At 47.6% G+C, this 12,500-nt stretch overlaps 1 protein-coding gene across 2 annotated transcripts in view; it reads right to left on the bottom strand.

Annotated features, from left to right (window-relative positions):
* LOC125032927 overlaps positions 1-12,500 on the bottom strand; it is a 16,860-nt gene that overhangs the window by 693 nt on the left and 3,667 nt on the right. For both annotated transcript variants that reach the window (XM_047624322.1, XM_047624323.1), the window contains exons 2-6: positions 12,456-12,500; positions 12,126-12,331; positions 11,466-11,671; positions 10,121-10,265; positions 1-146 (exon numbers count right to left, since the gene is read on the bottom strand). The exon at positions 1-146 is cut by the window's left edge and continues 693 nt beyond it; the exon at positions 12,456-12,500 is cut by the window's right edge and continues 60 nt beyond it. In XM_047624322.1, coding sequence (XP_047480278.1) covers positions 1-146; positions 10,121-10,265; positions 11,466-11,671; positions 12,126-12,331; positions 12,456-12,500 — 748 coding nt within the window. The remainder of the gene's footprint in view (positions 147-10,120; positions 10,266-11,465; positions 11,672-12,125; positions 12,332-12,455) is intronic.

Genomic DNA, 12,500 nt, shown 5'->3' with positions numbered 1-12,500 from the left:
CCATACCACGCGTCAATGTTCCACTTGCCAACATACATGTAGCCTTGTTCTTTCATGATGGAATCCAGACGTTCAAAGTCGATGTGGTTAACCTCGATGCAAATCAGTCGAATCTTGACTTTATCCCAGGGAAACGTCCTGAGAACCTGTCGGAATGAACCTCTGGTTAAATCTAAAGCAGGAAGCGATTCGTTTAGGTTGCATGTAATGTGTGTTTGAAAGAATTTTAACAAGTACATGGCTTTTTTTTTCTTTTTTTTTTTTTTTTTTTTTGTCACTATGAGAATGAGAGTGCTTAATACCCCCATTTCACAAATCCGCTCTAGCACCCGCTCCTGTGGCGTCCTATGGTCTGATCAGCCGTGGTTATTTCTTTACCACATGTTATCTATAAAAGTAGCATGACTTACACCATTTCATACCTAGGTTCGAGGCAATGGTCAGGGAGGATTGTTATATATGACATATGACGCCTTGTATGAAATGGAAAACGTCTAATTCTGTCATTACTATAAAGGACCACATACTGCTCGCATGGATTTTATTGCAGAATCGGCGAATCGCCAACATACAGGAGTGAGCAACAGCGCAGCAGAAATAGATGATGCAGACGGTGCAAGAAACCGCCATTCAGCATCTGCCTGCGTAGTCCAACAAGGGGAAGCTGTATGTTAGAACCATTGTCTAACAGCTACAGGGGTGGTGAGAGGATATACGCAACCAATAGCCATTGTAACGGCACTCACGTACCAGTGTGAGTGCCATCGGCGGCATGCCTGCTTGACCCCAGCCTCCCTATCGTTCTCATACCGATCCTGCGCCATTCCAATATCCAAACCAGTTTTCTAATATTCTGGTAGCATTCCAGTACCTTTGGAATAGCGTCCTGATACCATCAAAAAGAATCCAATACCGTTTGAACGTCCCAGATTTTGTTATAAAAGGGTGCCAAGTTCCATTATCATTGGCAGTTCACTCCTAGCTAGAGTTCACATCCCCTTGCAAAAATATTTCACGTGTAAGAATTAAAAAAAAAAGAAAATGGCCATTCGTGCAGCAACTGATTGGCAGTGGCAGCTCTCCTGAAGAACATTTGAGATATCGGATGTGTGGAATGGCGGCATTAGCTGTTCCTTCCTGTTTAAAGTGAACGTTAATGAATCCTTAACACTTTGGGAATGGGACTGATGAATCGTTGATGAAACTTTAGCAACGATAATGCAACACTAATGAATTGGAAATTAACGGTAATGAATCCTTAACACATTGGGAGTTGGACCGATGAATTGTTTATGAAACTTAAGCAAGATTAACGCAACATTAACAGAATGGAAATGAACGGTAATAAATCATTAACACATCGGGAATGGCACAGATGAATCGTTAACTGAACTGAATCAACGGTGGTGGTGGTTTGGTTTGCGAAGTTCTAGCTTCGCCCGGGCCTTCTAAATATGGCCCGGCCTGTGTCAGCTTTTTACGGCTGTCTCATTGAGTTGTCTGACACTCGGTGCTTATCGTGGCGGCGGGATTGCCAGCAGGCGCTCCTGCCGCCATGGTGTAAGCATTTCGCTTAGCCTCTTTACCAGCATGGCGGCTGTTGTGGGCGGTCCATGTCTCAGGAATTGTGTATGGTCACAATTTTCTAGGTAGTGGACTAGTGTGGCGTTCGGCTCGCCGCAGTGCTTGCAGCACCTTTCATCGCGTTCGATTGTTGGGATAATCTGCCATGCACAGTGGTAACCTAGGCGCATTCTGTGAAGAATGACTTCGGTACCTCTGTTGCTTACTTCAGAGAGTGCCAGTGGTTCATGGCCTGTGGCATCTGAGTACCAGCTGGCCGAGGGGGAGGTTCTCGTTTCCTCTCTGTGGAGCTGCCGTAGGAAGGTACGACCGACCAAGGCACACTTCTCCATAAGTAATTTTCGGCTCGGTTTTATCGTCATGGGATTTGGGGGCATACCCCTGCCAGCGACGGCTAGTCTGTCAGCAAGCTCGTTCCCTCTGATGCCGATGTGGCTTGGGACCCAGTTGATGATAATTCTTCTACCCTGAGCAAGAATTCTCTGTGCCATTGTGAGAATCGTGGTCAGTAGGTAGATGTTGTCTGTGGGTGAGCTGTGCTGAAGACAGTCAATGGCTGCCCTGGAGTCTGTGTGTATGACCACGTGTCCTTCCCTTAGGGACGCGTGGCCTAGGGCTCCCATGATTGCAACTGCCTCTGCCTGTAGCGAGGAGGCGTTGTCTGTTACCCTCATGGATCACGTGGCATCCCTTGCTGCAAAGCCGGCGCCTGCAGTGTGGCTCAAGGGATCGACCGATCCATCCGTGTAGTATGTTCTACTACCCGGAGGAGTGATGGCTGCAATGACCCTGTGGGCTTCTGCCTTTAGGCTAGGCATGGGGTATAGGCTCTTTTTCATTGACAGGCTCATTATGTTGAACTCTATCAAGCTCAGTGCCCACGGCGGGGCTTCGGCAAAGTCGGGGTGGGGGGAGTCCATGCCCTTAGCAAGAAGCTGTTCTTTGAGCTGATGGCTGTATGAGACAGCCAGGAGTTGTTTGCAACGAGCTCGTTGTCTTGTTCGAGGCATCTGACTAATTTTTGTCTTAGGCTTGTGTTCCTGGGAGCCTGTATGACCTTTGACAGGAATTATGTTGCCGTTAGATCGATTCGTGAGTCCAGGGGGAGAAGGTTTGCCTCCATCAGGAGGTTGAGGACCTTCGTCCACCTCGGGGCACCCAGAATGATCCTGGCAGCTTCATTTTGGACTGTTTCTAATTTGTCTGTGTGCTTTTTCTTTGCGGCAATTAGAGCGACTGAGGCATAGTCCACAATGGGCCGGACAGCATGTACATAGAATGATCTTAGTACTTTGTGTCTGGCCCCTATGCGTCTCCCAGTCATTGCTCTCATGACAGACAGTCTTGCTTTGGTTCGGTCAACCAGGTACTGGACCTTCTTATGGAAGGAGAGGGTCCGGTCTATCCTTACCCCAAGGTATAGGTAGTCCTTGACCCATTCTAATTCCACTCCCTGGATTTTCAGTCTTGTGCCTCGAACTCTCTGTCTCAGAGCCATGGCTTTGGATTTGGCTGCAGAGATCTTTAGTCCTGTCCTACAACACTCCTCTGACACGAGGTCCAGACAACGCTGTGCTTTATTCTGGCTGCGTGGTCCAGTGGAGGTGATAGCGAGATCGTCTGCATACGAGATGATCTGGCACCTCACTGGGAGGTTTATGTTGAGGATGCAGGACATTAAAGTGTTAAATAGGGCTGAACTGAGAACCCCACCCTGAGTCGTTCCATTTTCGAGCGGCATGTGCTGCGATAGGTGACCCTGGAATTTGACATTGGCAGTCCTGTTCCTGAAGTAGTCACCTATCCAAACCAAGAGCTTTCCTCTGATTCCCTTCAGGATCAGGCTTTCCTGAATGGCAAGTGGACTTGCCAGTTCAAAAGCCTTCTCCAGGTCAAGGAATACCACCACAGCTGGGCCCTTGCTGATTGTGCTTAAAAGCGTGGCTATGCTGTGTGCTGTGCCCATGCCCCTTGTGAACCCGTGAAGGTGTTCGTGCGGGGGTCCCGTTTTCCATTGAAGCCGGTTTAGTACCATCCTCTCAGCCGTCTTGGCCAGGTAGCTGAGCAGAGAGATGGGGCGGTACTTCCCTGGCTCCTTTGGTTTTGGGACGGGAACTATGGTAGCCCTCTTCCAACTCTGGGGTAGAGTGGAAGTTTCCCAGGACTTGTTGATGAGTTGCAAGAGTGCACGCTCTCCTGCTAGTCCTAGGTGGGAGATAATGGGGTACGAGATCCCATCAGAGCCCGGGGCTGTGTTGGAACTGGTTTTATAGGCTTTCCTTAGTTCCCTCAGAGAAAAGATAACGTCTGAGTTATCGGGTTCGGCTGCCCTTTCTCTGATCTGAGCGTGTCTGTCTGGCTGTAGACGCTCTTGTCTTGCCCTCAGCTCGGCTGGCAGACTGTTGCTGCTCGTTCTCGCACAGAACTCGTGCGCCAGTCTGTTAGCCTCTGCTTGGGGGTCGTGATGGGTGCACCTCGGGGCTGAGCGGCTGGTAGCTCGCTTGACCCGTTGCCACAGCTCTGAAAGGGTGGTTTGGTGGTCGAAGGACTCACACCATTTCAGCCACTTTTCCTGCCTGACTCTGTTGGCAGTTTCCTTGGCATCCGTGACAGCTTCCCTTAGGAGGGATAAGTTGTCAGGGGTTCTTTGCCTTCGGAATAGTTTTCGGCACATGTTCACCCTGTGGTTGACCTCCCTGATCTCGTCATTGAAGTACCAGGCGTCTTTGTGACTTCTGGACCCAGGCCGAGTTTTGGGTATGGTCTGTGAGGCTGCTTCATTAATGGCGTTTAGCAGGCTAGCTTCGAGCACTTCCACATTTTCGCTTTGTGGGGGATCGTTGCATCTCAGACAGAGGGCCAAGGCGTTTTGAAACGCCTGCCAGTTGGCCTTGTCTGTTTTCCATCTTGGATTCGGTCTTAGGATTTCGGCTGGGCCAGCATCCATGAGGGTAGTTATAGTGCCGTAATGGTCACTTGTGACGGTCTCATCGACACGCCAGCCAATCCTCCCCACCAGAGTTGCAGTGGCCAGGGTGAGGTCTAGGACCCCTCCTCTGACATGCGTTGGCTCTTTGGTGTTGAGGAGAGCGATCTCAGGGAATGTCTCTAGCACGTCGCCTATGTGATAGCCGGCCGCATCCGGTGCCCGGCAGGGAGCCAGGATGGGTTGGTGTGCATTGAAGTCTCCCCCTATGATCACTCGGTCGTGTGCAGCAGAAGTACAGACCTGGCTGATGTCTAAGCTTCTACAGCGTGGCCGGCTGTACACATTGTACAGTTTGAGGGGCCCCCCGGCCAGGTGAACCTCGACGGCTAGGGATTCAACATCGTCTCCACAGTGCGATGCATCGGCTATTGCGGAGCAGGGGATTGTTGCTCTCACAAGGGTGATCAAGCCTCTCTTGCCAGGTGTTCGTGGCAGTGTGAAGGCATGGTACCCTGAGAAGCGAACAGTGTCCACTGTTAATGTCTCCTGGAGCATGACAATGTCAATGTTCCTTGATCGCACTACTGCTTGGAGAAAAGCGTTCTTTGCAGAGAAGCTATTGATGTTCCACTGTAGGATGCTTAGACGGTGTGTCATGATGTTACTCAGTGAGACTTCGTCGGAGTCTGACAACTCCATTGCGAGGTCCTCGCTGGTTGAGGGCTCCTCGTCTATTGTCAGGCTATCCTTGGGTCCATTGGGGGGTGGAGAGCCTTTGGTAGCTCTGACTTTGGTTGGTTCGGCTTTTCTCTCAGGCTTTTTCTTGGCTGGCCTTGCTGGCCTTGCCTGGGCAAGGTCAGCGTGATCTGGCTCTGGCTGCACAGATTCAGCCTGTTTTGGCTCTGCCTGTGAAGGCATGGCCTGGTTTGGAGTGGGGAGGGGAGTCTCGTCCTGGGTTGAGGGTGTGGCTGGTTTTGCTCTAACCAGCTTTCTTCCCTTCAGGGCTGCGACAGTCTGGGTCATTGCCGTCATGGCGACCGAAACTGCCTTCTCGGCCTCCTCACTCGACCTCCCCAGGGCTGTTGCTACTGCTGTGACAACAGCAGTTAACAGGAGAGTCATATCGTCCTCGTTAAAGAGGAGATGATCATCTGTTGGGGAGGTTTTTGTGGTGCTCTTAGAAACTTTTTTCTTTAGTTTCTTTTTCTGCACCTTTGGCATTGTCGGAAACTCCTTTTTGTTGGAGACATCCGGTGTCGGCTGGGGGGCGGCTTCCTCCCTCTGAGGAGGTCGGGAGGCCTTTTCGCTTTTGTTCCTTCCCCAGACATGGGTGCCCGGTGGGGCAGGAACAAAGTCTGGTCGGTTTTGAGCAACCTCTTGTCGCCTGAGGGCCGCCTCTTTCCTGACAGAGCAAGTCAGGCTCCAGGCATGATGCTTCTTGGCATAGTTGGGACATTTGGCTGTTGTGTCCCTCTTTTCCTCTTTGTATGACTTGAGGCATACCTCTGTGTTGTGTGCCTTGCTACAGACACCACATTTAGGCTTGGCTGTACAGTTAGCCTGGTGGTGACCGTATTTCTGGCACTTGAAACACCGAAGTGGTTCTGGCACATACGTTCGAAGGTTGTAGGTGCCCCAGTTACCCAGATCAAGGGTAGTGGTTGGGGCACCTTTCATGGTCACCAGGACTTGCCTGGTTGGGGTCTTCCCCTTCGACATTCGGGAAGCCTGCACGACCTGTGGGTGTGAAGCGATTAGCTCCACATCGTACGAGACTGAGAAGCCAAGTAGCACCATCTTGGTTCTCTTTTCCTCGGGACTTAGTGGGGAAAGACTCACTTTCCTCCCATCGGCTAGCTCCTTCGTTTCCCGGAGGAAATTCAAGGTAGCTTGATCTTTGGGCATTATGATCATGCCCTGATCTCGGGCGACCCGGATCGACAACCGGATTTTCCGTTGCAACTCCAATGCCCTGACCAATTGGTAGGCATTGTCGAAGCCTTTGGGTTTAGCTGGCACTTTGAACTGGGCGAAGCGTTTAGGGGGTCCCGACTCTTCATCAGAGTCGGTCTCCGGCCTCGGACGCTTCGGCCCGCCCTTTCGGCTTTCGGGCTTGTTTGTGGAGGCAGCAGCTGATGCGGCTGGTTCAGCCTGCTCTCCCCTCTCAATCGGGGAGGCCGTCTGAGAACTCAGGGGCCTCCCTGGCTTAGCTGTTGGCCTGGAGAGGCCAGCTCGCGAGTCAAAATCTCTGACTATTCGGTGGACAGACCCATTGGCTTCGGTCTTGTCCACCTTAGCAGCAGGGGTGACAGTGTCATCCTGTGCATGGGGCTTTCTTTTGCCACCGGAAGGCACATATGCCTTCATGGTGACTGCCGTGGTCTGGGCCTTGCGCGGTTCGTCAACATTAGTATCAGTCTGTGGGGGGTGTTTTGTAATTTTTTCCATATATTGGTAAGTGCTTCATCCTCTCACGCCCCCACCCACCACGGAGTCCAACAAGGGGAAGCTGAGTGTCAGAACCAGTGTCTAACAGCAACAGGAGTGATGAGAGGATATACGCAGCCAATAGCCATTGTGACGACGCTCACGGACAATTGTGAGTGCCAATGGCGGCATGACTGCTTGACCCTAGCCTCCCGGGGGAGACCAGCCGATTGACCGCAGGGCGTACTCGTTCACGGCATCGCTCAACCTCCAGGACTCCCGTCTCCACAGCCCACAAGGCTGCCACGCACGGCAAACGCGTGGGTAGGTGTAAACCCCTGGGGAGAGACCAGAGGGGATGCCCTTCCACCTACGAGACATCATTGTTTGGAGCCCTCTGAGGCAGCCACCCAAAGGTTGCTTCACCGCAGTGAGGGAAGAGGAGTCTTGTACTTTTACCAGGCAGTTCCTTTCATCCCTCTGAAGCAACCACCCAAAGGTTGTTTCACCTCAGTGAGGAAGGAAAGGACCTGTGTCTTTTCAAAGTAGTTCCACCTTCCCTCTGAAACAGCCACCCAAAGGCTGTTTCACCTCAGTGAGGGAAGGGAGGTTTTGCGTTCTTGTCAGGCACTTCCTTTCGTTCCCCTGAGGCAACCACCCAAAGGTTGTTTCACCTCAGTGGGGAAGGAAAGGACCTGTGTCTTTTCAGAGGGATTCCTCCTTCACTCTGAGACAGCCATCCAAAGGCTGCCTCACCTCAGTGAGGGAAGGGAGGTTTTGTACTTTTGCCAGGCAGTTCATTTCATCCCTCTGAAGCAACCACCCAAAGGTTGTTTCACCTCAGTGAGGAAGGAAAGGACCTGTGTCTTTTCAAAGTAGTTCCCCCTTCCCTCTAAAACAGCCACCCAAAGGCTGTTTCACCTCAGTGAGGGAAGGGAGGTTTTGCGTTCTTGCCAGGCAGTTCCTTACATTCCTCTGAAGCAACCACCCAAAGGTTGTTTCACCTCAGTGAGGAAGGAAAGGACCTGTGTCTTTTCAAAGTGTTTCCCCCTTCCCTCTGAAGCAGCCATCCAAAGGCTGTTTCACCTCAGTGAGGGAAGGGGGGTTTTTGTCCTTTTGCCAGTTGGTTCCTTTCATCCCTCTGAAGCAACCATCCAAAGGTTGTTTCACCTCAGTGAGGGGGGGGGGCAGTACTCGGAAACCATTCCGAACGTCTAGACGGGAGCGGTCGCCTGTGAGGAGGGCAGGGCCACTAACCGACCGAGAAGCGGGGCGGCACGGGGAATGGTTACCCCGGCGGCCCCCGGCCGGCTGCGTGGCGCGAGCCCGCGACCTTTGCCGTGCCCGGGAATCAACGGTAACGCAAAACTAACGGATTGGAAGTGAATAGTCACCAAAATTCATCCATTCCCAGTAGCGTTCTCATATCGTTCCCTAACCTTCTCATGCCGAACCCACAATGTCCTGGAGCGATACAATTTCTATCAACCGATCCAAGCTGACTTTTTTAATGTTCTGGAAGCGTCCCCAGTACCTTTGCAGTAGAGTCCTAATATCGTCCCATCCATACCAATACCGTCAGATTCGTTAGATTACCATTCCTTAAGCATTCCAACCATTACTGTTATTACCGCTAACAGTTCACTTCTGACCTAGCTGGAGTTTGCATCGCCTTGCAAAAGTATTTCATCAAGTGGAAGAATCTAAAAAAATGGCCGTTCGCGCAATGACATTGCTAGAAAATGAGATAATAGTAATAATTATTATAATAATAAAACACTTGTCATGCTTGACAAAACAACAATCTATATACACAGGAAGAACACCTACTACCCTCTCATAACACTGTAAATAGCTAGCATTGATCATACGGTGCTCCCTGCTACCTGTTAAATGAGTCATAAGCTTACTTTGGTAGAATACATTTGGAGTTTAGTTTAGTAACCTCACTGGTCTCGTCATAAACGCTGATTGTCTGCCAAATGCACTGTCAGTCCTAGGATGAAATAGGGAATAATATCTAACACTTCATTTCACACAGTACGCTCAAGTAACAACAAAAACATAACAGAGCAAGTGACCGCTCAGGACTTGTCTCTTCCTAATCTCTCTCTCTCTTTCCCTCTCTCTCTCTCTCTCTCTCTCTCTCTCTCTCTCTCTCTCTCTCTCTCTCTCTCTCTCTCTCTCTCTCTCTCTCTCTCTCTCTCCCTCTCTCTCTCTCTCTCTCTCTCTCTCTCTCTCTCTCTCTCTCTCTCTCTCTCTCACACACACACACACACACACACACACACACTCTCTCTCTCTCTCTCTCTCTCTCTCTCTCTCTCTCTCTCTCTCTCTCTCTCTCTCTCTCTCTCTCTCTCACACACACACACACACACACACACACACACACACACACACTCTCTCTCTCTCTCTCTTTCTCTCTCTCTTTCTCTCTCTCTCTCTCTCTCTCTCTCTCTCTCTCTCTCTCTCTCTCTCTCTCTCTCTCTCTCTCTCTTCCACTGACGGTATCTCACGAGTGGAATGCCTATAGACCAAGGATGAGTCTGAAACATGTATTTAATCGTTAGAAACACTCCGGACTCAGTAGTACCTTGCCTCGCTATTTATTTATTCTCTTTGTTAGGCTGCCACTCATTCCTCGTACGTTTTCACTTATGACAACATTAGGCTGTAACCATTGCACTAATAATTCAATGCCAATACCTCTAGTTTTGCAACTGAGAATAATAAAAATCCAAATAACAACAATAATAATGATGATGATAGTAATGATATTAGAAATAATGATAATAATGATATTGGAAATAATATAAATTATAATAACAGTGATGATGATATTGACGATGACAAGAATAACAACAACAACAATGAAAATAATAATAGTGATAACTAGCTTCCATAGACATTACCTATCTACTCATACATGAGTAATGATAATCATTACTCATGTATGAGTAGATAGGTAATGTCTATGGAAGCTAGTTAGATCATAATAATAATAATAATAATAATAATAATAATAATAATAACAGTAATGATGATAATAATGGCATCGATTATGAAAATAACGATAACTATAATATCAATAATAACAGTAATGACCATGATAAAGAATAACCGACTAGGTACGAGCAGCAACTTGCAGTAACAAAAACACTAGCCAGACGCGCGTACCTTCAGCTCGGCTCCCTCGATATCCAGGGAAAAGAAGTCGATTTGAGTGACCTCTAGCGCCTGCAACATGGTAGAGATGGGGACAGTCTTCACAGATATCCCTTTCCTGCTGCCCGGTACCAGGCGGCCAAGTCCTCGCCGTGGCCTGGCAAAGTACATGAATAATGTAAGACGGTCAATTATATGTGTGCTCTTATATATATACAAATACATACATACATATGTGTGTGTGTGTGTGTGTGTGCGTGCGCGCGCGTGTGGAAACACAGCCACAATAAGAAATGAAATTAGACGCAACGTTTCGAACTCGTCAAAATTCCTCTTCAGACGTAGTCACTCTTTCGTTTTTTCGTTAGTCTGATGAGGAATACTTGGCGAGCTCGAAACGTTACCTTCAATTTAATTTCTTATAGATATACATAAACATTAACGTATACATGTACACATACATATACATATACATATACATCCATGCACACACACATATATATATGTTTGTATGTGTGTGCGTGTGTGACATGGCCGCCATCAGTCGATGTCGACTTTGGTATCATTGACTCTGTCAATGTCTGGGAGAAAGAATGCGAGGAACAAGCTGTTGCCCAAGCAGCAGGCTCCCTCTCTCCACGCAGCTGATGGATCCAAAGGAACGGCAAAGGCCGATACGGTTTGACACCAGTGGCGTCGCAAGGAGTTGCCAGAACGAGGTCGCATGCGACAACGAACTGCCTTCGGCTCCGGTTGACTCCCGAAGCCTATTTCATCTTGAAGATACCACAAGGCAGTGGTTTGTTTTGTATAGGGTGAAATCCCATAGCCTTTGATCATACACAGACTGAACTACAAGGCAGAAGTTGGGCACCACTATTTGTATCTACTCAATATGTGCTAATCCGTGCTTGTGTGAAAGTGTATGTGTGCATTCGTATATATACATGCATGCACGAGCGTATATACACATATTACACATATACATACATACACACATATATGCACATATATAAAAAAAAAAAATGTATATATATATATGTGTATATATATATATATATATATATATATATGTATGTATGTATGTATGTATATATATGTATATACACGTGTATATATACATATATATGTGTGTGTATATATATGTGTGTGTGTGTATATATATGTATATATATATAAAATCTGGGAGTAAATAATGCCTGAAGTGAGCTCTGTGTCTTGACCTTTTTACATGCATATATACACGCGAGTCTGTAGCTTATGATTTTGCTGCCTATAGAAGTAAATATAACGATGAATGTTTTTTACCCTGAATTCTAGCTGAGCTGCCAAAAACAAAACACACTAAGAATATTACTCGAATTTGACTATATCCGACGTATTAGAGAACGAGAAGGCTGCGTTGATGGAGAACGCTTTACGCTTCTTCGAGACGAGCGTTTCGTACAGGGAAGGGTCCGGCTCCACGAGGAGGCCTGTCCAGGATCGCTCCCTCTCGAAATACAAGCTGTTGCTCTTGTCTTCTCCGTCCAGTGCTCCAGCTTCCACGAAGAAACCTTTATCCTGAGAAATAAAAATTTGATATATTTTTTTCTTTTTGATAGTATATTCTCAAACAACAATGGAAAAGGAATAATATTTGTAACATATGCATATATGTAATGATGGCATAATCGAAGAGTTTTAGTAAGGCAGTTACCAACTAGGATTTTAATTGGGACAGATTAGTGCTACGTGTCTTATAAGTATATTGAAAACATAAATATCAGTGATGATAGCCAAGGGCTTACAATGCTAATAATAACAATAACAATATCAACAATAAATGAGGATTGTGTTGGTGAGGTGGTGAGGCTAATGATATGCATAGAATTATAATAGTAATGTCAACAGTAATGAAATACAAAATAATTTTGAAAAGTAATGGTAACAGTAATAACAACTTAAAACATATGACGATTAAAAAGACTATCACACTACTATCAACAATCGGAAAACAACACAGTACAATGCTCACCAATCCTTCCAGAAGTTTACTGGCGACATGACTCTGCCGGTACTGGGAGAAGTGCGTCTTGTCTGGCTTAAGGAGGTTGTAATTTCCTACTGCAGGCGGCTGTATGAGTCGCTGTTTCACATATTCAAGAAGAGCCGGGTCCTCCGCTGCTGAGAGGAGAGGGAACTCCTTGGGGTCTTTGGATGTGAGTAAGCTGATGGATTTTTCTGTTCGAAGTATCGTAAATATTACTTAAAGTTTAAGTATGGTTGCAGTGTGAGTGTTCGCGTATTCTCTTTCTCTTTCTATTTCATGCCTGTTTTCATGATTAGATAAGGGGAATCATATTACCAATCGATGTCATTTCCTTCGAAAAGTAAAACAGCAATACTAGAA

This window comes from Penaeus chinensis, chromosome 15, assembly GCF_019202785.1.
Source record: "Penaeus chinensis breed Huanghai No. 1 chromosome 15, ASM1920278v2, whole genome shotgun sequence".
Taxonomy (NCBI): domain Eukaryota; kingdom Metazoa; phylum Arthropoda; class Malacostraca; order Decapoda; family Penaeidae; genus Penaeus; species Penaeus chinensis.
Note: the sequence above shows the minus strand (reverse complement) of the source record. Positions and strands in the feature narration are given on the sequence as shown.